The 22,622-nt window shown below is 50.0% G+C and overlaps 9 protein-coding genes across 9 annotated transcripts; 5 read left to right on the plus strand and 4 right to left on the minus strand.

The window, feature by feature from the left end:
• Positions 1-677: 677 nt before the first annotated feature.
• Positions 678-2,603, plus strand: N7462_011508 (cytochrome P450; the record flags this gene model as incomplete). Its single annotated transcript, XM_057083222.1, has 4 exons — positions 678-737; positions 923-1,782; positions 1,972-2,068; positions 2,190-2,603. 4 exons carry the CDS (start codon positions 678-680, stop codon positions 2,601-2,603), a joined length of 1,431 nt encoding a protein of 476 aa, XP_056927961.1.
• Positions 2,604-3,499: 896 nt separating this feature from the next.
• Positions 3,500-5,900, minus strand: N7462_011509 (beta-glucosidase; the record flags this gene model as incomplete). Its single annotated transcript, XM_057083223.1, has 4 exons — positions 3,500-4,325; positions 4,391-4,545; positions 4,610-5,326; positions 5,379-5,900. 4 exons carry the CDS (start codon positions 5,898-5,900, stop codon positions 3,500-3,502), a joined length of 2,220 nt encoding a protein of 739 aa, XP_056927962.1.
• An 822-nt stretch (positions 5,901-6,722) lies between these two features.
• N7462_011510 (uncharacterized protein) lies at positions 6,723-8,279 on the minus strand (the record flags this gene model as incomplete). The annotated part of the gene is made up of 1 exon (XM_057083224.1): positions 6,723-8,279. One exon carries the CDS (start codon positions 8,277-8,279, stop codon positions 6,723-6,725), a length of 1,557 nt encoding a protein of 518 aa, XP_056927963.1.
• A 700-nt stretch (positions 8,280-8,979) lies between these two features.
• N7462_011511 (uncharacterized protein) lies at positions 8,980-10,490 on the plus strand (the record flags this gene model as incomplete). The annotated part of the gene is made up of 4 exons (XM_057083225.1): positions 8,980-9,206; positions 9,301-9,765; positions 9,845-10,171; positions 10,238-10,490. The coding sequence occupies 4 exons, from the start codon at positions 8,980-8,982 to the stop codon at positions 10,488-10,490; spliced, it is 1,272 nt and encodes a 423-aa protein (XP_056927964.1).
• Positions 10,491-10,681: 191 nt separating this feature from the next.
• N7462_011512 (uncharacterized protein) lies at positions 10,682-11,041 on the plus strand (the record flags this gene model as incomplete). Its single annotated transcript, XM_057083226.1, has 1 exon — positions 10,682-11,041. One exon carries the CDS (start codon positions 10,682-10,684, stop codon positions 11,039-11,041), a length of 360 nt encoding a protein of 119 aa, XP_056927965.1.
• Positions 11,042-11,483: 442 nt separating this feature from the next.
• Positions 11,484-13,173, minus strand: N7462_011513 (flavin monoamine oxidase family protein; the record flags this gene model as incomplete). Its single annotated transcript, XM_057083227.1, has 2 exons — positions 11,484-12,799; positions 12,867-13,173. The coding sequence occupies 2 exons, from the start codon at positions 13,171-13,173 to the stop codon at positions 11,484-11,486; spliced, it is 1,623 nt and encodes a 540-aa protein (XP_056927966.1).
• Positions 13,174-14,017: 844 nt separating this feature from the next.
• N7462_011514 (uncharacterized protein) lies at positions 14,018-15,634 on the plus strand (the record flags this gene model as incomplete). Its single annotated transcript, XM_057083228.1, has 1 exon — positions 14,018-15,634. The coding sequence occupies one exon, from the start codon at positions 14,018-14,020 to the stop codon at positions 15,632-15,634; it is 1,617 nt and encodes a 538-aa protein (XP_056927967.1).
• A 724-nt stretch (positions 15,635-16,358) lies between these two features.
• On the plus strand, positions 16,359-17,729 carry N7462_011515 (acyltransferase family protein; the record flags this gene model as incomplete). The annotated part of the gene is made up of 1 exon (XM_057083229.1): positions 16,359-17,729. One exon carries the CDS (start codon positions 16,359-16,361, stop codon positions 17,727-17,729), a length of 1,371 nt encoding a protein of 456 aa, XP_056927968.1.
• A 94-nt stretch (positions 17,730-17,823) lies between these two features.
• Positions 17,824-20,317, minus strand: N7462_011516 (beta-glucosidase; the record flags this gene model as incomplete). Its single annotated transcript, XM_057083230.1, has 2 exons — positions 17,824-20,120; positions 20,182-20,317. 2 exons carry the CDS (start codon positions 20,315-20,317, stop codon positions 17,824-17,826), a joined length of 2,433 nt encoding a protein of 810 aa, XP_056927969.1.
• Between the last annotated feature and the right edge of the window lie 2,305 nt (positions 20,318-22,622).

Genomic DNA, 22,622 nt, shown 5'->3' on the forward strand with positions numbered 1-22,622 from the left:
TATTGCAACTTGCATATTGTGTATGGTCGGAGACCATGGTCCTATCATCGGTCCATTTAGACTGGTTCAACCAGCAGTCAGCTGGGTCGGCAATTGGGCTGGAACGGGGAGGCGGGAGCAGAGGAGGACGAAAAAGACGGAGCACGAAAGACGGATGACGGGGAATTGAAGGGCAAAGAAGGATTGGAGCAAGAGGCAAAAAGATGCGCCATGTAGAATAGTGATTATGATCGTGGCCAAAGCCCCCTTGGACGTTGTACCACTCCTACGCCTTCTGCTCTTCCCTTCCTCTTGACTTCGTTGCGCAGACGCCGACTGCGACCACACAGACACTCCAAGTGCCCAAGAGAACACTCCAACGTGTGAATCTGCACAATTCTGGCTGAAATCCAAGTGGAGGGTCCATTTCCTCTCTGCGACCATCCGTCCTGTCTCCAACCCGCCGGGAGCCCAGAATCATCCCGGTGTGACTTTGCAACTTGCGACGCGCAACTTCTTCGGTCATCGTTCGGTCATCCCAGGATATCAATTGCTCGAGATTGAGCAAAGCAGGGGTCTCCGAGCCACCCGTTCATCTCGCCTCCGCAAGCAATGCGCCCAAATAAGTAAATAATATGGACGTGGGGATCTGCGAGACCCTGGGGTCCATCCCCTTCTGGTTGCGATCGCCAGTGACGATGCTCTTCTCAGAGCCACCTTCCAGTGTCCTATTCTGGAGCGTGTCTGCAATACTCCTGGTAAGTTGCATTTCCCCTTCCCTCGGTGCGTCCTTGTTTGCGCCTGCAGGACCCTACCGCTACCCATCCTGCCCTCGCCTAACCAAACCAGCCCCCCGGTCTTTTATTTCCCGGCCATATGCTGCTTACATCACCTTTGCCCGGAGTGGATTGGCGCTAATACGTTGTGTTTGCGAACCTCCTAGGGCTTACTTGGCACGGCATATAGTATCGTCTACCAACTTTGTTGGTCCCCGCTGCGCCGTTTCCCGGGTCCGCGGCTCTGGGCAGTCTCGCGCATCCCAGGTCAGCTGTCAGTGTTGCATGGGCACCATCATCTGGATCTGACCGCTCTACATGAGCAGTACGGCTCGGTGCTACGGATTAGCCCTCACGAATTGGCGTTTAATACTCCACAGGCCTTTCGAGACATCTATGGTGCACGCCCAGGAGGGTGTTTCCCCAAGGATCGAACCCATTACTTGCCCCCTGCCAATGGAGTCAATCACCTCGTCTGCGAAGTAGACCATACTTCCCATGCCCGCCAAAGGCGCCTGCTCTCTCATGCCTTCTCCGAGCGGGCTCTGAGGGACCAAGAGAGCTTGATCACCAGCTATGTCGATACAATGATCTTCAAGTTACACCTCGAGATTCAGAGGTCCTCGTCCTGTGTGGATATCAAACATTGGATGAACTTCACTACATTCGATATCACAGGCGACCTGATCTTTGGAGAGTCGTTTAATTGCCTTAAAGATAGCAAATTGCATCCTTGGATCGAGTTAATTTTCAAGTCAATCAAAGCTCTGGCACTGGACGGCATCACGCGCCAATTTCCTGTTCTTCGCACATTCCTGAGGGCCTTTATCCCGCGGAGAATCCAGCAAAAGGCTGTTGAGCATTTCAAACTCGCAGCGAAAAGAGTGGACAAGCGCTTAGAAACTCAAACTACGCGTCCGGATTTTATGGCGGCCATTCTGCAAAATGGATTGAGCGAATCCAATGGCAAATACCAGGCAGGAAAGCGAATTATGACAAGAGCCGAGATTCACTCTAATGCGTTCATGTAAGTTTTCTTTTTTCTGCGCCCCGAAGCCGGTGAAGCTGTCCAGTCCTTTTGAACGAGACTGACTCTACGTATCAGTCTGATCGTGGCAGGTAGTGAGACAGCGGCGACACTCCTTTCGGGCTGTATCTTTTACCTTTGCACCAATCCGCGAGTTATGAATCAACTTATGACTGAAGTGCGCTCTAGCTTTGCGGACGATAAAGATATGACATTTCGAAGCTGTGCGACCTTGCCATACCTCGCTGCCGTCATTGAGGAATCGCTACGAATGTATCCACCCTTTGTAACAAGCCTGGCGCGTGTCGTTCCACGGGGTGGGGCAATGGTTGATGGCCAGTTTATTCCAGAGGGAGTATGCCATTTATGTTCCGCAACACATAATAGCTGTCTAACGATTGGTGCAGACAGTGGTTGCATGTCACCACTACGCTACTTACCACTCATCGTCAAATTTCGCACTCCCTGACAACTTCATCCCGGAACGGTGGTTGGGAAAAGACGCCCGTTTTGACGGCGATAAAAAGGATGCTTTGCAGCCCTTCAGCCTAGGGCCAAGGAACTGTCTCGGTAAAAAGTATGTGTCCACTGGATCTACGGCCCTGTCCTCTGCTGTGACTAAAAAGCAGCTCTTCTCCCTTAGTTTGGCTTACTGTGAGATGAGACTCATCCTCTGCAAATTGCTGTACCACTTCGATTTCATGCTGTGTCCCGAAAGCGCCAATTGGACCGATCAGAAGGTTTATTTCCTCTGGGATAAGCCTGCGCTGATGGTGACACTCAAGCCTCGCTTGAAAAATGAGAATAGAACGGAGTCCTAATTGGGCAACATGGCCAGCATTTTTAGAAAGCCTTTCCTGGCTCTATAAATGAATCTACGGGAGCCTTTCGATATTCTCGCTCATGGTAGTAACCACTGGACCTCACTTTCAATTTTTTTAGTCATTCTGGTTCGATGTATCTGCCCGTTCTCAATTTATTTTATTTTTCGATTATCGCGGGTGGCTGGCGGCTTAGTTGACTTGCCTCTGGGAGGATACGCATTCGTTGGCGGTATTCTTCCTTACAGATTTAGGTGGCTCAATGCGTTGCTGGGGTATCATTTGATGAGGAAAAAATTCCTATGTCAGCTGTGATCTCATCAATCCAAGTGATAGATATCTCTCAATAGAAATCTCTCAATTTTGACTTTTGAATTCTCTTTCCTCTGATGTGGTACTTGGAGTGGCTTTCCCCAATCAAGCTTTCTATTATTCACGAGAAGTTCATGTCCATATATATTGACTTCTTAGAACCGAGGAATGCTGCCTCAAATGAATAAGCTATGCAATTAAATGAGTACCTTTAGATTTTTTATCATCTCTATACATTACATTGTATGCCTCGCTTCTTTGCCGCGAGTATATAATTTCAACTGGAAAGAAAAGCGGAACACCATATGACCGAATTCATGTCGCCTGGAGCTAATGATATCACCTTTTATAATGATTGATTTTGCACTAGCAGCTTTACTGAATCGCTGGAATACTGAAACGTAATGTTGTTGTCTAGAATATTGAACGAATTCGGATACAGGAGCTCCTAACCCAGGTTATGAGTTCCCAAAACTATCGTTGACGGGCATTACAGCTTCAATTTAAATTGAACCTGTCAGTATTTCAAGGCAAAAAGGGGGCTATACAATGCTGATGGATAAAAATAACCACTAGCTCCCTCTTCAACGGAATTCCTTAACGGTAAATGCGCCCTTCTGGCGGATATCGCGACTGGAACTGCCGACATAGACACGGAATGTTCCACTTGGTACAACCCATTTCTGAGTCCGAACGTCCCAGTAGCTCAAATCTCGTCGGGTGAGCTTGAACGTTACTTCCTGCGATTTCTGCGAGTGGAGATTCACTTTTTCAAACCCACGCAGCTGCTTCAGCGGAGTCCATGGAGCAGAGTCTGGTAGGCCTAGATACAGCTGTGCAACTTCTGCTCCAGCCACACTGCCACTGTTCTGGATCCTAGTAGTGATAGTTCCAACAGTCTCAAAGAGATCAGCCGGACCACCGGGCACGGTGGCTCCCGTAGCCGGACCTGCACTAGCAAACACATTTACAGCAATGCCATAGTAGTCGAACTTCGTATATGAAAGACCATATCCAAATTCGTAGCGAGGGGCGATGCTGTTGACATCAAAGTGACGGTAGTCGACGAAGAGACCTTCTGTGAAATCATCTTGTTCCGCATTTAGCCAACCAGTTCCATAGTCGCTACGCTGTTTCGCGATTGTGTACGGGAGTTTCCCGCTGGGAGATGTTCCACCATATAGCACGTCAACCAAGGCATTCCCACTTTCTTGGCCAGGTAGTCCAGCCCAGACGATGGCTTTGACAGATGGTTGGGCCAGAATCGTCTCGAGAATCACAGGACCTACGCTGTGCACGACAACAATCACGTTCTTGTTGACTGCTGCAACTGCTTTGACGAGCTCGTTGCCGTTGTGCCAAGGATCGAGGTTGTTCCGGTCGCCGGCATTCCCTTCGACCGTGATATATCTGAGAATAAAGTCAGTATTGAACGAGAATCGGGGAATCTAAATGAAACACATAGACGACCATACCCTTCTCCGGAGTCCGAATTGATAAAAACAACTGCCGTCTTGGCGGCAGCCGCAGCAGATGCGGCGGAAGTCGTATCATCTGTTGTACTCGAGATGATTTTAGTGCCCGTCTTCTTCGCCTGGGCCTGAATTGCACTCAAAGGATCGACAAGATACTTTACATATTCAGGATTAGCAAAATGCTTGAAAGCCTTCGAGTGCCACTTGGGGCCCACTTACCGGGAATTGGGCGGTTCCACTGCCCCATCCCATGGCCAACGTCCCGTTATCACACCCATGATCCGAGCATGCGTTGGGGCCGTCGGGGTTCACGATTGCATCGGCTCCAATAACCGCCAGACTTGCCGGTTTTTTAAGGGGAAGAGCATGCCCGTCATTCTTCAACAAAACTATGGAGTCGCGAGCCACATTACGAACCACGGTCGCATGGTCCCCAGTAACATCGACGCTCGCTTTGCCGCCATTCCAGGAGCTGAATGAGACAGCGGGATATCCTTTGTCTTGCCCGAGGAGATACCAGGCAGCCAGGATACGAGTTGCCATATCGTCTACTCGGGACTTGGGCACAGAGCCATTGTTCACGGCATCCACGAGATTAGAGCCCCAGAAGATACTTCCAGGAGGACTGTTGAAATCGCTGCCGGGCATCGTCATGTCCAATCCGGCCAACGCGCTGTTGACAGTGGTGTGTTGCGCATTCCAATCACTCATGATATACCCCCGGAAGCCTAGCTCATCTTTCATCAGCTGGTTCAAGATGGCATCGCTCTCGCAGGCCCATGTTTCGTTCACTTTGTTATAGGAGCACATCACCGAGGCCACATCGGCCCTGACGGCATTCATAAACGGCCATACGTATAGTTCATGCGCAACCCTGTCGCCGATGTTCGAGCTGATGGTGTCTCGATTGTGCTCCTGTTCATTTCCAAGCCAGTGCTGCAGGGCATGTCAGGCATGGGTGCTAAGAGGTGATGGGGATATCACATACCTTGGCGCATGCTTGGGCGCCCGAGTCCTGCATGCCGTGAATCGTCTCTTCCATCGCAACCCCACTGAGATAGGGATCCACCGAGAAGCCCTCCCAGTTTCGGCCGCCATCTGGGTTCTTTCCCAGAGGACCAGCCACTGGCCCGAGCTGCACGTTAACGCCTAGCCCCTTGGCCTCGGCTCCCATCGCCGCACCTCGTGCGTACATTAGGGACCGATCCCAAGTCGCGCCAGCATTGATCCCTGCCGGGAACGCGGTGACGGGGTTCGCGAATCGGATACCCAGTGGTGAGTCTTGGAGACATAGCGAGGGATAGTCAATGGAGCTGGGTGCATATGTGTTGCCCACACAAGGTCCGCCTTCCCAAGTCACACCAGTCGCAATCCCAACCTTTTCGGACAGACTCATTTTCTTCAGTGCATTTTGGGCCTTTGAATAGGCTGCATCCCAGCCGGTACTCCCTGAGCCACGCGCCTGGGCGACCCCGGCCACAGCCAGGAAGGGCAGAAGAAGGTGTTGCATCATGAAAGTGACAATGGCTCCGTCCTTCGGAGAGGTAAAAGAAAAACCTCAAGGGGGAAAGCTTCCCCTTTAGCCCTTCTTATACCGAGGGAGACGGCGAGCCAATGCCTGGAAATCAAAGCCCCTCATCTTGAATCCGCATGACCGCTCGCGTAGCATGTCGGGCAAAAGCCAAAGTATTTCTTTCGGCCCTTGTGCAAGCCTCCGGCGAAGATTCTCGAGGCAGGAGGCGCCACAAACGGGGGTCTTGCTACGCGAATGGCAGTAGCATCCCTTGCTCGGGCCGTCCCAAGTTAGAAGTATGTAACCTCAGAAGTAAATAACGATGCGCTGCCCGCTTTTTAGCGCGCTGGCAGACGCCCCCGCTCGGGCTTGGCAGGTCGCGGAATCACGGAGATGCGGGGGTCAGTCCGCGCAGAATCAGCATGGATTTCCTTTTTTTTTTTTTTTTTCAATTAATGGTGTGGATATTTACCCCGCAAGATGGACTGCCTTTTTTTGAGATCCTATCGCGATTAGGGTTGAAAAACAAAGAAAACCCCACTTCTGTTCCCGTTCGGAGTATGAGACTTCCCACTGAAAGTCTAAACCTGCCGGAAAAATCTAGTAGTTAAGCGATTGATCATTTGCAAACCCATGTCGCATGGTGAGTGATGGAATTTGCTTACAGTGCAGAAAATTTTATCTACAATATAGAGAAAAACATAGACCGGGTAGTAAATATTACATCCAAGTGATCATTTCGGGCAATGGACAATTGGGCTTAAAGCCCTTCAAGAATATAGAGGTTTCATATAACATGGGATTAACGATTATCCCAGCTCAAACTTCCTCCAGTCTTTCCTGCTTTGGATTCTCCCCAAATGCTTTTTCACCGTCAAAAATGAGCGCCACTTCCTCCAAACTGTGACCCTTGGTTTCAGGGAAACCAAAGTAAACAAGAACAATCTCAACCGCAATCACACAGCAATAGACAATGTAATATTTCCAGCTGATGGCATCCATTGCTACCGGGTTGGCATATCCATTGAAGATCAGCACACAGGTTGATGCGATCTGCATGATATTGGTTCCCTTGGCGCGAAGGTGGGTTGGGAGAACTTCGGTCACATAGACCCAGGGCGGGCCATTAAGACCTGCGTTATAGAAGAACTGGTAGAAAAAGATCATCACGATCACCCCGGTGCCTAGAGAACTATCATTGAATCCTCTTTGTTGGTTGATTGCTGACAGAATCGTCCAGATCACGTAACAGGTCAACATCCCAATCGTCGAAAATAGAAATAATCGTCGTCGGCCGGCCACTTCCATCAGAGAAGCTAGTGCGATCGAGACTCCAAGATTAAACACAGTGAGACCGCCATTGATTCGGAGCTGCTGTGGGTCCGAAGTAAACCCGATCGAGTTGAGAATGAGATGCAGGTAGTATGCGATCAACCCGTTGCCGGACAGCTGCATCATGCAGGGTACCAAAATGATGATGAACAAACGATGCAGATTACCGCGTGTGGCGAGAAACTCTCGATACCCCATTTTCGAGGCCCCTTTGGCAGTCTGGATTTGCAAGATGATTTCTTTCATCTCAAATTCGACCAGAGGCGAATCCTCGTCTCCACCTGCGTGGTATTTTACCAACACTTGTCGCGCATCATCATATCGATCCTGTTGTACCAGGTACCGTGGAGATTCGGGCAGCAGGTAGACGCAAATAACCTGCACAAGCGGGAAAAACCCTTGCAGAAGCGACGGAATACGCCACGCCCACGATGCGTTCGGTCCCATAAAGTAAGTTCCATAGGTGACCCAAGCAGCGAGCATTGCTCCCAGGTACCACAAGTTGTTGTAGTATCCTACCAGAACAGACCGGTGGGTTGGAAAAGCGAGCTCACTGACTAACATCGGAGAGGCTTCAACCGCAATCAAGCCTCCGAACCCGATGATCATGCGAGACACCAGGAACATGGCATAATTCTGAGCGGCGCACTGAAGAATCGCTCCTATCACGAGGAGAAGTGACCCGATAAAAATTGGAAACCGGCGACCGGTATGGTCGCACAGCCACGGAGCAATTGGAAAGGCCAGGATCTGCCCGAAGATCACGCCGTTGGACAGCGATCCAAGTCGAGTGCCCGTTGGAGAATCGAAGAAATGCTGCCACTGACTCATGGATTGCAGGCCGTTCAGCATAGAGCCATCATAGCCATTGGTGGTCGAGGACAAATATGGGACTATCATTCCCAGATTGAGTAGAAGAAGGTGCCGGTGTCTATACCATGCTTTGTCGGTTTTGGGGAGGACATTTTGAAGGCTCCACCCGCTAGGGCCCACCATCTCGACCTGTTCGATTTGAGATGTTGATTTTGTTTCTCTTTCGCTCATGTTGAATATGAAAGTGTCCTCTTGAAGAAAGGTTTTCAGTGAATCAATCGAAGAGATCCCAGTCCAAAAAACGGTGACTGACTTCTTATGGAACAAATCTCTATTAAATCTTGCTTTTAAACATAGGACTGAATTTCAATGGCATCCGTGATTCCGCGGTGGTATAGTGTATGGCGTAGGACTGGAACCAATCTGATTCCAAGCGAGCTTGGTTTTATTAAGGCCAGGACGCATGGCCTCGGATATCAGCAATTAGCCAAATACTATTCGGCATTTCATGGCCATGCCGAATCATCTCACCGTAGGGTGGCGTCTGAACACTAAGCCGGGAAACGGGGAGACAAATCATCTTCAAGCGCTAACTGAAGACCCGTACATTTAGCCCGACTCCAGACCGACTTCCCCGCAATCAAAACCCCCATATTTTATGGCAGCGTGGAGGACGTTGCGGAGAAGGAACAAAGCTTTTTGGCCGAGGGCGAATCAAACCGGATTTACCGGTTGAAATGGCGTTTTGAAGTCCGTCAGAGATTCAAATGAGGGCAAGTGGAGCTTGAGCCATCGCGACACTATGACAAAAGCAGTCTAGACGATGAAACCTCACAGTGGTAATCCGAAACTCCGCTGGGTACTTAACACGGTAAAGGGGCCTTTCCAATGCCGAACCCTGCTTACCGTAAGATGCGTGCTCATTGCTAATATGGACGCGGCCCAATCTTTAGCAACCCAATTGGAGATCTCTATTGGAACGAATCCGCAGAAGAGGAAGTACTCGCGCACGGCAATAACATGGCCACGAAAGCGAGCCACGCAGGCATGCCATACATGTCGCTTCCGCAGGACCAAATGCGATAATACTCGCCCGGCATGTACTTCGTGCGTTCGGCTTGGGGCCGAATGCACCTATCAGGACAAAGATCCCTCTACGTTAGTAGCTGGTCTCAAAGACAATGGAACAGTCGAGCCACCCCTATACTTCATTTGTGAATACTGACAGGTTTTCCGATTATCTTCTTAATAGATTTGATGCTGCAAGTCTCGCTATTCTCAAACGATTAGATGATCTAGAATCGATAATCCAGACCGGATTCAATAATGAGCCATCTCCATCGGTCCACTCCCATGGAATTTTCTCATCACCCTCTATCACCCAGGATCATTCAAGCTCTCCTATGATCAGTCAAGACAATCAATGGAAGTTGCGTTTTATAAATCTTGAATCTGTCCTGGAGTGGCCGGTCTTTGATCGCCACAATTTTCATCAGCGAATACACTTGCTGAACCCACCTAATCATTCAAAACCTGCCCCAGTTCCACCGATTTCTATTGAGATTGACCCTCAAGAGACTGAATCTCTGATTCGAACCTTCTTTGATTATGTCAATATATTCAATCCCATCTTAGAGGAGGAAGACATCCAAGAATGCTCTAATGCAGCATGCTTCAATGGTATTGGCTGGGATGCAAAATCCTGCCTTCTGGTTACGTTACCCTTCACACCCATGCATCCAGCCTAAACTAATTTCATATTAGCTGCTCATATATGCACATGGACTAACTGCAAGGCCATTCTTTAACAAAGAGCCCCACGTTAGCCCTGCAGGAGACTTCCATCAATCAGAACAATTCCAGCGGGCCGAGTCGTACTTTAGTGCGGCTCAATCTCGCATGGGCTCACTCCTTTGCAGAAGCGGCGTGACTGAAGCACAGTGCTTCTTTCTTGCAGGCGCATATTTGATGGCAAATCTCGAACCGGTTCCCGCGTGGAGGATGTTTGTACAAGCATTAGCCTGTTGTCAGGGCTTCTTTCTTGAGACTGCAACTGAGCCCATCCACGACAGCGAATGGAATGCAAAGCAGCGAATATACTGGACGTGCTTCAAATCTGAGCTGTAAGTTTGGTGAAAAGTCAACTTGGTGATCTAATATACTTAATCTGAATTGATATCTCATTATAGGGAGCTTCGGCTGGAGTTGAATTTTGGACAAAAGAGTGTTCTCGACCTCAGCTATCCAACGTTGTTTCCGTCTCCTCCTGATCAGCTTAGAACAAAGGACGAAGCGGCATGGTACTTCTATCTCGCCGAGATTGCTTTGCGGAGATTGAAGAACCGGATTCTGGATACGGTATACCGTCACGACAATTCTTCCTCGAAATCGGACATTGAAAATGCAATCCTCGATTTTGAGGAACAAACTAATGGATGGTAGATACCCCTTTTTAACAACCCATTATTGCTCAAGTGAAAAATTCATATAGAAATATTAACTCCAAATGATGCTGATCTAGGTTGCGATCCCTACCCCCCGCTCTAGCGCTTCACGCTGTAAGTCAGGAGAGTGACCAATATGAACCCTTTCGATTTATTCTGAGCGGACATCTCCTCGACTGTCAAGAAACCATGTACTGGCACTTCTTAGTGGAAGGTATCCAAGGTCGACTCAACGAAAGCAACCATTATTTTGTTCGCAAGGTGCTAGAGGTGTGCATAGAACGAATCACGAAGAACCGAAAGGGATTCTACCACCGTCACCATGGCACATGGTTGATGGTGCGGTCATGCACACGAAGTGCATTAGCCCTTCTTGCTGCTGCCCAGCATAATGACCTGAAAGGGTTCCTTCCACTGGACTGGAAGAAAGCAGTGATTGATGTCACAGCGATGCTCAATTTTTGGCAAGATGAATCCAGAGATGTGCTAGAGATGCTCAGCATGGTGGAACTGCTTCTGAGAGAGGAGGATAGTGCAGATTGCCAATAGCCTATTTTTCCCACCTAGAGTTTCCTTCCTAGTTCATCTCAACACGCAGTTATGCTAGTAGCCAGCATATGTACAGCTCTAATATGAGAGACGAGAAGCGCCGGCATACGCGTTTGGAGGAAACAGATTGCAGAACGAGGGCACTTGAAAGTCTCTCCAGGACCGCACACAGGTAAAGAAAACCCCATCAAACCCAAAATTGTCTTGACGTTGGTGAAGTGCTTCCGCAGAATACCTGGGAGTACCAAAATTGGAAGCATGTGCAAGAAAAAAATGATGCAGTCAAAATTCAATTCAAAGTGTAGGAATATATAACTTCCAGGACTGTTACGGAAGATCATTTCATTCCTTCAGCCCGGAAATCTATGACATAAGACACACCGATATAGTTATATATGATTATGTCAAAATGTTAGATACTAAATCATATAGCGTGCCCTTTCTATGTGGCCAACTTGTCGTTCACGCCAATGTCACGCCCATCAAGGGGAATGCCAAAAGTCTCCAACAGATTAGTAGCGGCTACTTCACCTGTGCGGAAGGCGCCATGCACACAGCCATTGGCGACCATAGTGCAGTGCTCTCCTGCAAACTGCATACGGCTATGCTTGTGGGCATCAAGCGCGTCGACAAACATGTCGGGGTCGTCTCCGACCTTGTCGGCAGAGTAGGTGCCGTAGCCCGCAAGCGCATCCTGGGTCCAGTGTGTGGTTTCAACACTGAGCAGGCGCGGCAGAGCCTTGTAAGGTTCGGTACGGAAGAGTTTAAACAGTGGTTCAAAAAACTTATAGATTTCCTTCGAGTCGGTCATCGCTTCGATGCGCTGGGTTAAGGGCTCGGCGATTTGCACACACAGCTCCTTGGCGCCCGTCATGATCCACAGGTTGATCGTGACGGTCGCGTAGTTCAGGATGTTGTCTTTTTCACCCATAGAGCTCGTGCTGGTGCTGGACTGAACGGAGGATGCGGATAGAGAGTCCTCTTCCGCAGGAGAGGGGTAGAACATGAACTGGTCATTGTCTTTCGACCAGAACACGTCGCTGAATTCAAAGAAGACTTTACCCAGGGCACCGTAGCTGAATTTGGATATCCCCTCCTGGATGTCACTCGGAAGGGGCGGATTAAAAGACACGAGGTTGTGATGATACACACCTAACGGGAGAGTCATCACGACTGCATCTCCCTCCACAACTAGAGGGGTGCCATCGGCATCCGTGCATTGGATGCGTACGGGTTCATCTGCATCATCGCTACACTCCACGTGTTGAACGAGATGATTAAACCGAATCATGTTGGGCTCATCGCGGAGGGGCTCCGCGGTCCAGTTCACAATCCGGTCATAGCCTCCCTTCATATAGAGATTACGCTCCGTAATGAAGTAGGAGAGATGTTTAGACGAGGCCTGCTCGGTGCTTGTGCCGATCCACAATTCTACCTCGCGGACGGCCTGCGGGGCCCAGAGGCGCTCATCATCTGTGATGAGCTGATGCTGGAGGACAAATTGCTTGACAAAATCATCAACCGGATGGTCCTCGGCATCCGGATTAGTTTCATAGTACCACTCGCAATAGTCGGCGAACTCATCAGCGACTTTCTTCGCCTTAAACTGAGAACCGGCGCGACCCTCACGGGTAAAATACAACGGCATGCCGTCGTCATAGTAGTAGGGAATTGAGAGCTGCGGGATCAGCTTCACAAGACCGTTCTGGGATGTCTCGTGCATCCAAGCAGCACCTGTGGTGGATAGGTCAGCCTTTCCTTGATCGGGATTAGAGGGCGGTGGTTCCTCCGATATCATATCTTCAGATTCCGATCGCAATCCTACCAATGTCCCGAACTTTATCCCCCTTTCTGCTTGTCAAAATTCTTCCTCCAATCCGATCACGGGCTTCGAGAATCACGACTTCACAACCGTATCGATGAAGGACGGCGGCGGCGCGGAGACCCGAGATACCCGCTCCAACGATAATCACCTTCTTGCGCTCCGACCTCACTGCGCATGCTGCCTCATCCGGGGCCGACTCGATAAGAGTCGTGGCTCCGAGGCGCACAGCCAGGTCGGAGCAACAATTACTTGGTTTTATGGGACCCTTGACGGGAACGGCAGAGGCGACGTGAAAAGCTTGAGCCATTTTGGTTTGGCACGTTGACATTCGGCTTCAACAGGATTGGGGCAAGTCGAGGACGTTGGATCGGCGTAAGATCCAAGCTATTGCAAGTTGTTACAACCAGTGAATGGTGAGAACCGAGTTTGAGATTCGAGGGGAAGAGAGGGCTGAGGTGGCGGTGGAGGAGGGGCAGTAACGGGGGCTTGAAATAGGCCGAAGTATTATTTTCAGTCTGTTGATTCGGGCTCCCGAGGCTTACGCCGAGCGACCGGGCCCTTAACCCGATCGAGATAGTCCTCGCGGTATCGGACATGATTCCCCTCGCCTCCATATCTTTGGTGCTCCAGTATGCTTTGGGGCGCCCTTGATTTCCCCTTCTGACCCCTGAGACACGGATGTTATCAGCTGCATCCGTTTAGCTTGTGCTTGTTTCCGATATCCTTTGATTTAGCGGCCTCTTATCTCGCAGAGTGAGCGCGGCGATCCAACGACTTTCGAGCAGGTCGATGCGAAAGCCGAGCGCCTCTTGCCTCGTGCGCTAATCTGGTGACTCGTCATGGCTCGAGGAGGCGTCCGGTGGTCTCTCCTGAGTGGTTTCGGGGTAAAGGGCGTCGAGCGCGCAGGGCGTATGCAGGAAACGAGAAGAGGAGAAGTGAAGCCGGAGCAACGAGTGGACCATTTGGGCCGTATCTTATCGCCGTTATCGCGCTCGTCTCCCGAGTCTCCACAGGCACAAGCTTTTCTCTCCCTCTTGGTTCTTCCCCCGCCCAGCGCCTTATACATCTTGTCGCTTCCCCCTGTTGGATGGGGTTTTCGTCCGGTCTCCGGAGGGTTCTAATCGCGTGGTCGTCCTCTTGCAGCATTTCCAATGGACGAGGAATACCTCAATGGCACCGAACGCATTTTTCCCGCCAGCAGCGGGGAGGTCACGCTCATTCCAACGCCGACCAATTCTCCTGATGACCCTTTGAATTGGAGTCGCACGAGGCGGTATTGGCACGCCTTTTTGGTCTTGGTAGTGGTGGCCTTCACGGCCGCCACGTCCAATGACGCCGGTACCGCGGGAAATGGCATGAATGAACAGCTGGGCATCTCCTGGGACAACATCAACATTGCTGCCGGAGTCTTGTTCGTCGGGATCGGTTATTCCACCCTTCTGCTGAGCCCGGCGCCATTTTTGTATGGCCGCCGTATCTCCTATATGATCTGTCTCTTATGCTCGCTTATTGGTTCCATCTGGTTTGCTCGAATTCAGACTAGCGGCGACAACATTGGGAGCCAATTCTTCGTCGGCGTATCGGAGTCCTGTGCCGAGGCGCTCGCCCAGCTGTCGCTATCAGATGTCTTCTTCCAGCACCGACGTGGCCTCGTCCTCGGCCTTTACGTCCTGGCGACCAGTGTCGGGACCTTCATGGGACCGTTGGTCGCGGGATTCATCACCGATAGCTCCATTCTGGGATGGCGGTGGGCCGGCTGGCTGGCTGCAATCATTTCGGGCTCCCTGATTCTCATATTATATCTAGGGCTAGAAGAGACCACCTTCGATCGAGAAAGCATGATCATCGGGTTGAACCTGCCGCAACCAAACAATTCCGTGCCCGCGTCCAAAATCTCGTTGGAGGAGAAGGGCGATGGGCTGACGAGCGTACAGCCTGCCCCTCACAGAAACAGTGCCGATAGCCCCAATCCCCAAGAAAATAAGCCCACCACTTATTGGCAGCGAATCGCATTGATCACCCGATCTTCCACCTTGATTGGAACCGGCTTCAAGCAATATTTTTCTCGCCTGTGGTACACCCTACGCGTCTTCAGTTTCCCAGCAGTGCTCTACTCTGGCCTCCAGTGGGGAGCTCAAGACGCATGGCTCACGTTTTACCTCACGGTGGAAGAAGATAATTACTATGAACCTCCCTGGAACTATGGGGATGCCGCTGTTGGCATCATGACAGTCCCTACCCTCATCGGCGCCGTCATCGGCTGTATTTACGGTGGATGGTTCTCTGATATCTTCGTTGCGTGGATGGCCAAACGTAATGGTGGCATTTTCGAAGCCGAGCAGCGTCTCTGGCTGATGTTCCCTGTCGCCATCATTGGCCCTGCTGGGCTGATGCTGTTCGGCATCGGATCCGACCTCGGCTGGGACTGGCACAAGACGTACACGGGACTGGGTTTTATCGGCTTTGGCTGGGGCTGTGCTGGTGACCTCAGCATGGCATACCTCATGGATGCCTATCCGGAGATGGTCCTTGAGGGCATGGTTGGTGTCTCTGTCATCAACAACACCATTGGTTGCATTTTCACTTTTTCCGCGCAGTACTGGCTGGATGCCCAGACTCTCACGCAGGTATACGTTGCTCTGGGAGTTCTGAGCTTCGTCTTTCTGATGACGACTGCCCCGATGATTTACTGGGGCAAGGCCTGTCGGAGGATGACTCGGAAGCGGTATGAGAATTTCCTTCGAATCCGCGATGGCCCGACCAACTAGGAACTGTAATTTTTCTGCACTTTAATCCTGCTTTCTGTTTGTGTTTTCGTCTTAGTATACTCAGCGAGTTGCTAGCGTTTTTGAAAATTGGCCGAGTCTTGGGTTTAGTGTGGATAATTTTCTTCTGTGCGAGCCTGTATTAGACGCCTTCTGTCTCTCTTCCTCATATCCATAGATCTGTCTGTCGCGCAATCCAGAGTGCATGTAATCTATGTCTTTCTCATTTGAATTTCCGGCCTCCATTAGTTTCGAATGACTGGTGCAATTCTCTTGATCAGGGGTTTTTATGTAGCGCCATATTCTATACTACTTTTTTTATGTTTGCCGCCCGGTGACGGCATCATTTATCTATATTCCCATCCATCGTTATTCTATAAAACCCACCCATATCGTCAACCACGGAACCTAAATACACAACGGTCATGTCCAAACTTAACCTAACTACACATCGTCTTCTTTTTTCCGAGCAGGGATTGAGATCAAGGGTCCACGCTAACCCAAAATTGAGTCAGGTCTCAGGTAGAAGCCTACCTGATTGGTGCAAATGGAGCTTGGGGCTGAAAGTGGACCCCGTTTACGAGCGATATCAGGCCTCTGCCAAAATAAGAATCATCTTTCAATCTCACTCTTCTGACACCTCCTCCATGGAGTGAGAACATCTATACGAGAGACAGAAAAGCGGAGGAATTCCTGGTCACGGAGTTTCTCGACGGTCTCGTTTACCATGGAGCGTACCAAGTGGTTGGACGGCCTGCGCGGTATAGCAGCTGCGATTGTGGCCTTTGACCACTTCTTCATGAGCGATGTGTGGCATCCATTCGTCTCGTTCTGGACTGATCCGCCCGAGGGAAATCGGCATCTGGTTCAACTACCGCCTATCCGAATTCTTTTCTCGGCGCATTCGATGGTGACCCTTTTTATGGTGATCTCCGGCTACGCCATCTCCATCGGCCTCCTGAAAGCGCAAAACAGCCCCCAATTCTTAGCGCGGGCCTCCTCTGCCATTGTGCGACGGGTTTTTCGCATCTATCTGCCCGTTTTAGTGACGGCTAGTCTTGCACAAGTGTTCTATTTCTTCGATCTCTATCACTGGCCATTCGATGAAAACTTTCTGGCTACCTTGCCGAAGCCATGGACTGCCCCATGGGCCCACCTGACATGGGTTCTCAATTATATGGCCGACAGTATCAACATCATTTCCTTTGAGTATCGAGGGGCCCTGAATGGCCAGCTGTGGACCATGCCGATTGAGTTCAGAGGTTCAAATGTCGTCTACCTTCTCATCGTCGGCCTCTCGGCGTGGCGGCCAAGGGCAAGGCTCTTTGTACTGCCGGTGATCGCGGTATTCTTTCTTTGGTACGGCAACTGGGATATTTTCGGGTTTATCTGGGGTCTTTGGCTGGCTGAGAAGAGCCTCGCTAGGTCCCCGGTCTACGACGAGGACACCGATGAGGGATTCGAAATGGCTCAGTTTGAAGACACCGCTAAACCACGCTTTGCATTGTCCCTCAACTTGAGCTTCTGTCGCGGGAAGCGTCGGTGTGGTAATCTTGGATCCAAGAATTGTATCTCTGTCTCACGTGTGGCAATTGCGCTCACATTTGTCGCCGGTTTCTACCTTCTTTGCCTCGGAAACGACGGACACCTACCACCCGGGTACCAATTTCTCTCCATCTTCCAGCCGTCCCGCTGGAAGAATAATTGGGATATTTACCACTGGTGTTGGAAATCTATTGGATCAGCTATGCTTGTCTATGGAATCGGGGAGTTTCCGATCCTGCAGCGACCGCTAGACACGCGACTGGCTCAGTATCTGGGTAAGATCTCGTTCGCGCTGTATTTGCTTCATGAAACAATCTATGAACTGTGCAGGAACCCGCTACGTGATCTTATTTATTCAATCTTCAGTGGGGTTGAATATACCACCAGCGGCGAGGCCTTGAGTGCGGATACACTCGCATTCCATGCTGCCTGGTGGATAACCGGTCTTTTGCTCGGCGCTCTAACTGTTGGGGCCGCACATTACTATACCATATACGTGGATAATCCCTGCGTGGCATTCGCGAAGCGAGTAGACCGATGGTTTAGTTCTTAATTCGTCATCATTATATGAATCTATATAGAGAATAACATATCTAGTAATCGTCCAGGCAAAGAAAATGGAACGTCAAACTGTCAAAGCGCCGTATCTATACATCATGAGACAGATCAAGTTGGCTCGTTAGCTGGATATCGAGTACGCTTTTGCCAACATAGATCGAGTAAGTCTCAGCTTGAAGGCCCCAGGCTTGTTTCTCAACATCCCACTGACTGAGATCACGACGTGTAAGATCAAAAGTAAAGTGCTTCTCTTGGCTAGGATGGATGACTTTCTTTTCAAATCCACGTAGGACCTTCGTAGGGCCGCCCGGAATGCCGACATACAGCTGTGCAACTTCCGCAGCAGACTTCGATCCGGTATTTCGAACCGTACAATTGACAGTGGCGACAATATCCCACAGGGACTTCATACCTCCCTCGCTCACAGTGGTATTCTCAGGGAGATAATCTAGGCTGGCATCAGGATTGACAGTCACGCTGATGTCCGAGTACTTGAAGTTGGTATACGTCAATCCATAGCCAAACTCGAATCGTGGCGTGATATTTGCTGCTTCAAAAGCCTTGTAGTCGATGTAGACACCCTCGGTGAAGTTGGACTGGGGGTAATAGAGGTCTTTGGTTCCCTCGGGCACCACTGGTTCGAGCAGCTTGCCATAGTCCGACTCCTTGCGAGCTACCGTGTATGGAAGACGTCCCGACGGGGATTGCTTCCCGAACATGACCTCCACAAGAGCCCTTCCGCTATCCTGGCCAGGGATATGAGCATAGATGACGGCGGTGATGTTTGGGTTTTCGATCCACTCATCGACCAAGCGAATTCCGGCATTGTGAATGACCACCATCGTGTTCGGACATTGAGACGCCACGTTTTGCACAAGCTTGTCGGAGTAGGCGTCAGCAAGGGTTGCCCGATCCCAGCCTTCAGAGGCCTGTTCGTTAATGAAGACGATACAGGCGTCACTGGCGGGGTTGACAAGAGGGTGAGGCGAGGTGAAGTCCCAGGCAAGGAATGTGTCATCATCATAGGCCTGGCGTTGGAACGCGTGCAACGGAGCATCAATATAGGAGCCGGTGCTGGCGCCAGATCCAGCTCCAGAAAATAGTGTGCCGTTGAGAGCAACACCAGGGCCACGGTCATTAGGGTTTGCACTGGAGAGGAACATGGCCTGGATGGTAGCATTGTTCACGGCCGTGCCGTTAGGATAGGTCAATTCACTGCTGTACCCCATTGCCCAGCCTCCAAAGGAGACATCGTCCATAGTATTCAAGGCGGCAGGAATGGCATCATAACCAAACAGTGATAAGAACTTGGGGGTTTGAAGCGGCAATGCGCCATTAGTGTTCTTCACTAAGACATGGCCCTCAACCGCACCTTGAAGAATGGTTGACTTCGACTTGGGGTCACGAGCATCAACCTGCGCATGAGGCTCGAGAAGACTGACAGGGATTCCATGTCCAGGGTCCGAAATGGGAGCATACTTGTACCAAGCGGCGAGAATGCGAGTTGCCATATCATTCAAGCGAGACTCGTGCATTGATCCATTTTGAACTGCAGTAACTAGCGTATCATTCTCCCAGTAGGAAGACGATGGCATCGCAATATCCAGGCCTGCGTTGGCGCTCGCAATTCCCGTGTGCTGCGCGTACCAGTCAGATACGACAAATCCCTGGAATCCAAGCTCTCCTTTGAGCAGCCCATTCATGGATTTGCTGTTCTGACAGCCGTAACTGTTGTTCAGACGGTTGTAACTGCACATCATGGATCCAGCACCAGCCTTGACTGCATCTTGGAATCCCCAGAGATATAACTCGTGCATGGTTTTATCGTCAATGTTAGAAGAAATGGATTGATTGTGGGTTCCTTCTAGTAATGACGGAATGTTGCGGTTCGTTTCTTGTTCGTTGGCGACCAAGTGCTTCACGCATGCAATCACAGAGTGCTGGAGGCCACGGACAGACTCGGCGGCGAGGCTGCCGGACAAGTAAGGATCGGGACCAAAGCCCTCCCAGTTCCGGCCTCCTTTGGCAACCCTTCCTGCCGGTCCGACAACGGGGCCTAGGGCGACATTCACTCCCTTCCGCTTGAACTCAGCACCCATATAGTGGGCCCTTGAGTGAGCCAGGTCGCGATTCCAGGATGCTGCGACGTGCAATCCAGCCGAATAAGAGTTGACCATGTCGACACCTCTCACTCCGTTCCCAGCGTCCTGGAAACAGATACCCGGAAAGCCCAATCGAGGCACACTACCTGTCATGCCGGAGCAGCCCGTGGTGGTTGATGTATGGCCATATGTGATATTGTTTCTCTCGGCGGGCGTCATCTGAGACACGAGGTCTCGAGCTTTCGTGTAGGCATCGGCCCAGTCACCCAGTCCCTGTGCCACCGCTAGATAGACCAATTAGAAACGATGTTCCACTCGAAGGCTATGATTGCACTATAGACTCACGAGTATCAGGCACTGACTCAGAACGACCATAGGACCAGTAATGTTCTAGTTCGGTGAGATTGACTTGACCATCTTGAGCCACCGCGAGGGCTGCCAGTTGGATCCCTGCGGCAAGCGAGGGCAACAAGACCTTCATTTTGCGCCTTGGAGCTCTTGAGAAAAATCAAAACTTCGTGATCAGCAGACTTTGAATCCCATCTCGCCCACATCCCAGCTGTTATATAGTGACTTGGTGTCGGCAGATCTTCCCGGCTTTACGGAAATGAAACTTCATTCAACATGGAGTCATGAGAGTCATGCGACCAGTGGGCCTTCATTTGGCGAGCCATATTCATTGTAGCTCGGAGTTTTGTCGCTGTCTGTTCCAATTACAAGCCGTGATTCTTCACTGGAAAAAAGCTAAGCCGCCGCCAAGCCACTGCTATGGGGGGAGGAAGTGCTTTCTCCGGATACACACCACAAGTTGGCGGGGAGGGCTTAGAATAAGAGCCCCGTTGAGTCTCTCTCAGTGCGACGTCAGAGCCGAAAAGGGCAGCTTTGACGGTCAATCATTGTGGGGATGCGGGTGAAGACCAAGATTGAAGACCAAGGTTTTGCCGAAGTTTGGGTTGTGGCGGTTGGACGCGTGGAGAGAGCAAAACTGGGGAAAGCGCATGGGACCATGTGGGAACCCCAGAAAAAATTCTTCCGCAATTGTGACTTGTGTGGGGAAAAGACTACCGAGAAGGCGAAGGCGGATGCAGATTCATTGCAGAATCTAGGAAATTTTTGACGACCGGATTCCCACTGCGGCAAATGTTTGGTGAAATGGTCATTGAGCCGACAGCAAGCTTGTTCTGACCTCCATATAGAATCTTAGGTTTTCGCTGTAGGTCATGCCAGGACCTGTCCTTAAGGCCGACCTAATCTGGTGGGGTAACCTGGTAAGTACTTATTAATGCATACCACTTCAAAAAGCTGTTCCAATGAGTCAGCTCAGCTCATCGGAACTAGATAATGATCTGGATGGGACGTGCTGGTCGATGCCAAATATCACTTCGAAGAGCGATTTGGTTTTTGCATAATGTCGGAAGTGGAGGTCTTCTTCGTTCTGTTCTGTTATTATGAACGAGATTCAAAGAGAAGACAGGAAGAGCTACAGGGCCAATCGGGGTTAGGGTATATTTGCGTTAGCGGAGGGACAGCTAATAATCAACTTCCACCTGAGATACAATCGCAAGTAAACGCAAGAATATCAAGACAAGGGGTGGAGAAATCCGCTGCGAGACTGCTCTGCTATACCTAATAAGGAAGAATAATTATGACTTCATGACTCACATTGAACACTCCGCTGATTAACAGATATTTGCTATCCATGCTCCGAGGGATCTTCATAATCCGAGAAATGTGCTATCAACGCAACAAGCTTACAAGAAAATGCCCAAGATCCTCTTCTCTTCAGAGTTATCTTTCCTTCTACAGCCTTTGTTCGCTGAGAACTCCTTTAAGATTGTCACTTGGATAGCCTGTATCCAATATCAAGGGCGCCAGGGTTGACAGAGATTTAGCAAGTGCGATGGCCTCCCATTTTGATAATGCGAAAAGGCGGGGGTGAAGGAGTCGCCGGGAAACATGACTAGCACTTTACAAGATACCAGTGATGATGTATACAAGCCCAAAATGATCCCCATAATTTTTGTTGATGAAGAGCTTGAAGGTTCTAGATGTTCGGCTGAACAAACTTGACAACTGGCCGATCTCCTAGCAGCACCATTCATTGACTACTATGTTTAGGAAAGACAGCAGAATCTCGTGACACCTATAGTAGGATGCGATAATGAAGCATGACAACTTCCATCCTAAATCTCTCCCAGTCTGACACGAGTAAATGAAAATCAGCCAGGTCACATTTTTGCTACTTGTACAGGTTTTCGTTTTCGCACACAAGAATGATCCATCCATGAGCACGCCTCAAACTATCAACCAAAGCCCATCAAAGTTGCTGTAGTATAGGGAGCGAGGAAGGAAGAACAATAGGAGCTGTATGTCGAGAAGAGGCTTTCTTACTATGTTTCAACCCCATCACTGACGATTCGAGAGGGTTGCTTTCGCTGTTCTGTAGGAAAGGAAATATACGTGGATCTGAGTGGATCCATGGTATTGAGCTTTTATATGCAGGGTCCAGGTCCTCGAGATAAGCTTGAAAAAGTAAGTTCAAGATCTGCCCCTATATGACCGCTCTTGACCTGCAGTGCAGATACTAGCAAACACCAGCTCGTGTGCAATATAGATGGTTATGGCAGACTTTAAAATGAGGATTAATTGACAGAGATGTGAGGATCTCGATGATTGCAAATATCGGCAAAGAGTACTTAGGATCACATAGGCAATGATGAAATTTTAATCTGATCGGTATAAAGATATACACGAATCGAAAATAAGAAGAAGAAAAAAGGCAAACA

The sequence above is a fragment of the Penicillium macrosclerotiorum genome (assembly GCF_028827735.1).
Source record: "Penicillium macrosclerotiorum strain IBT 26536 chromosome Unknown utg000012l_segment0_segment0, whole genome shotgun sequence".
NCBI lineage: Eukaryota > Fungi > Ascomycota > Eurotiomycetes > Eurotiales > Aspergillaceae > Penicillium > Penicillium macrosclerotiorum.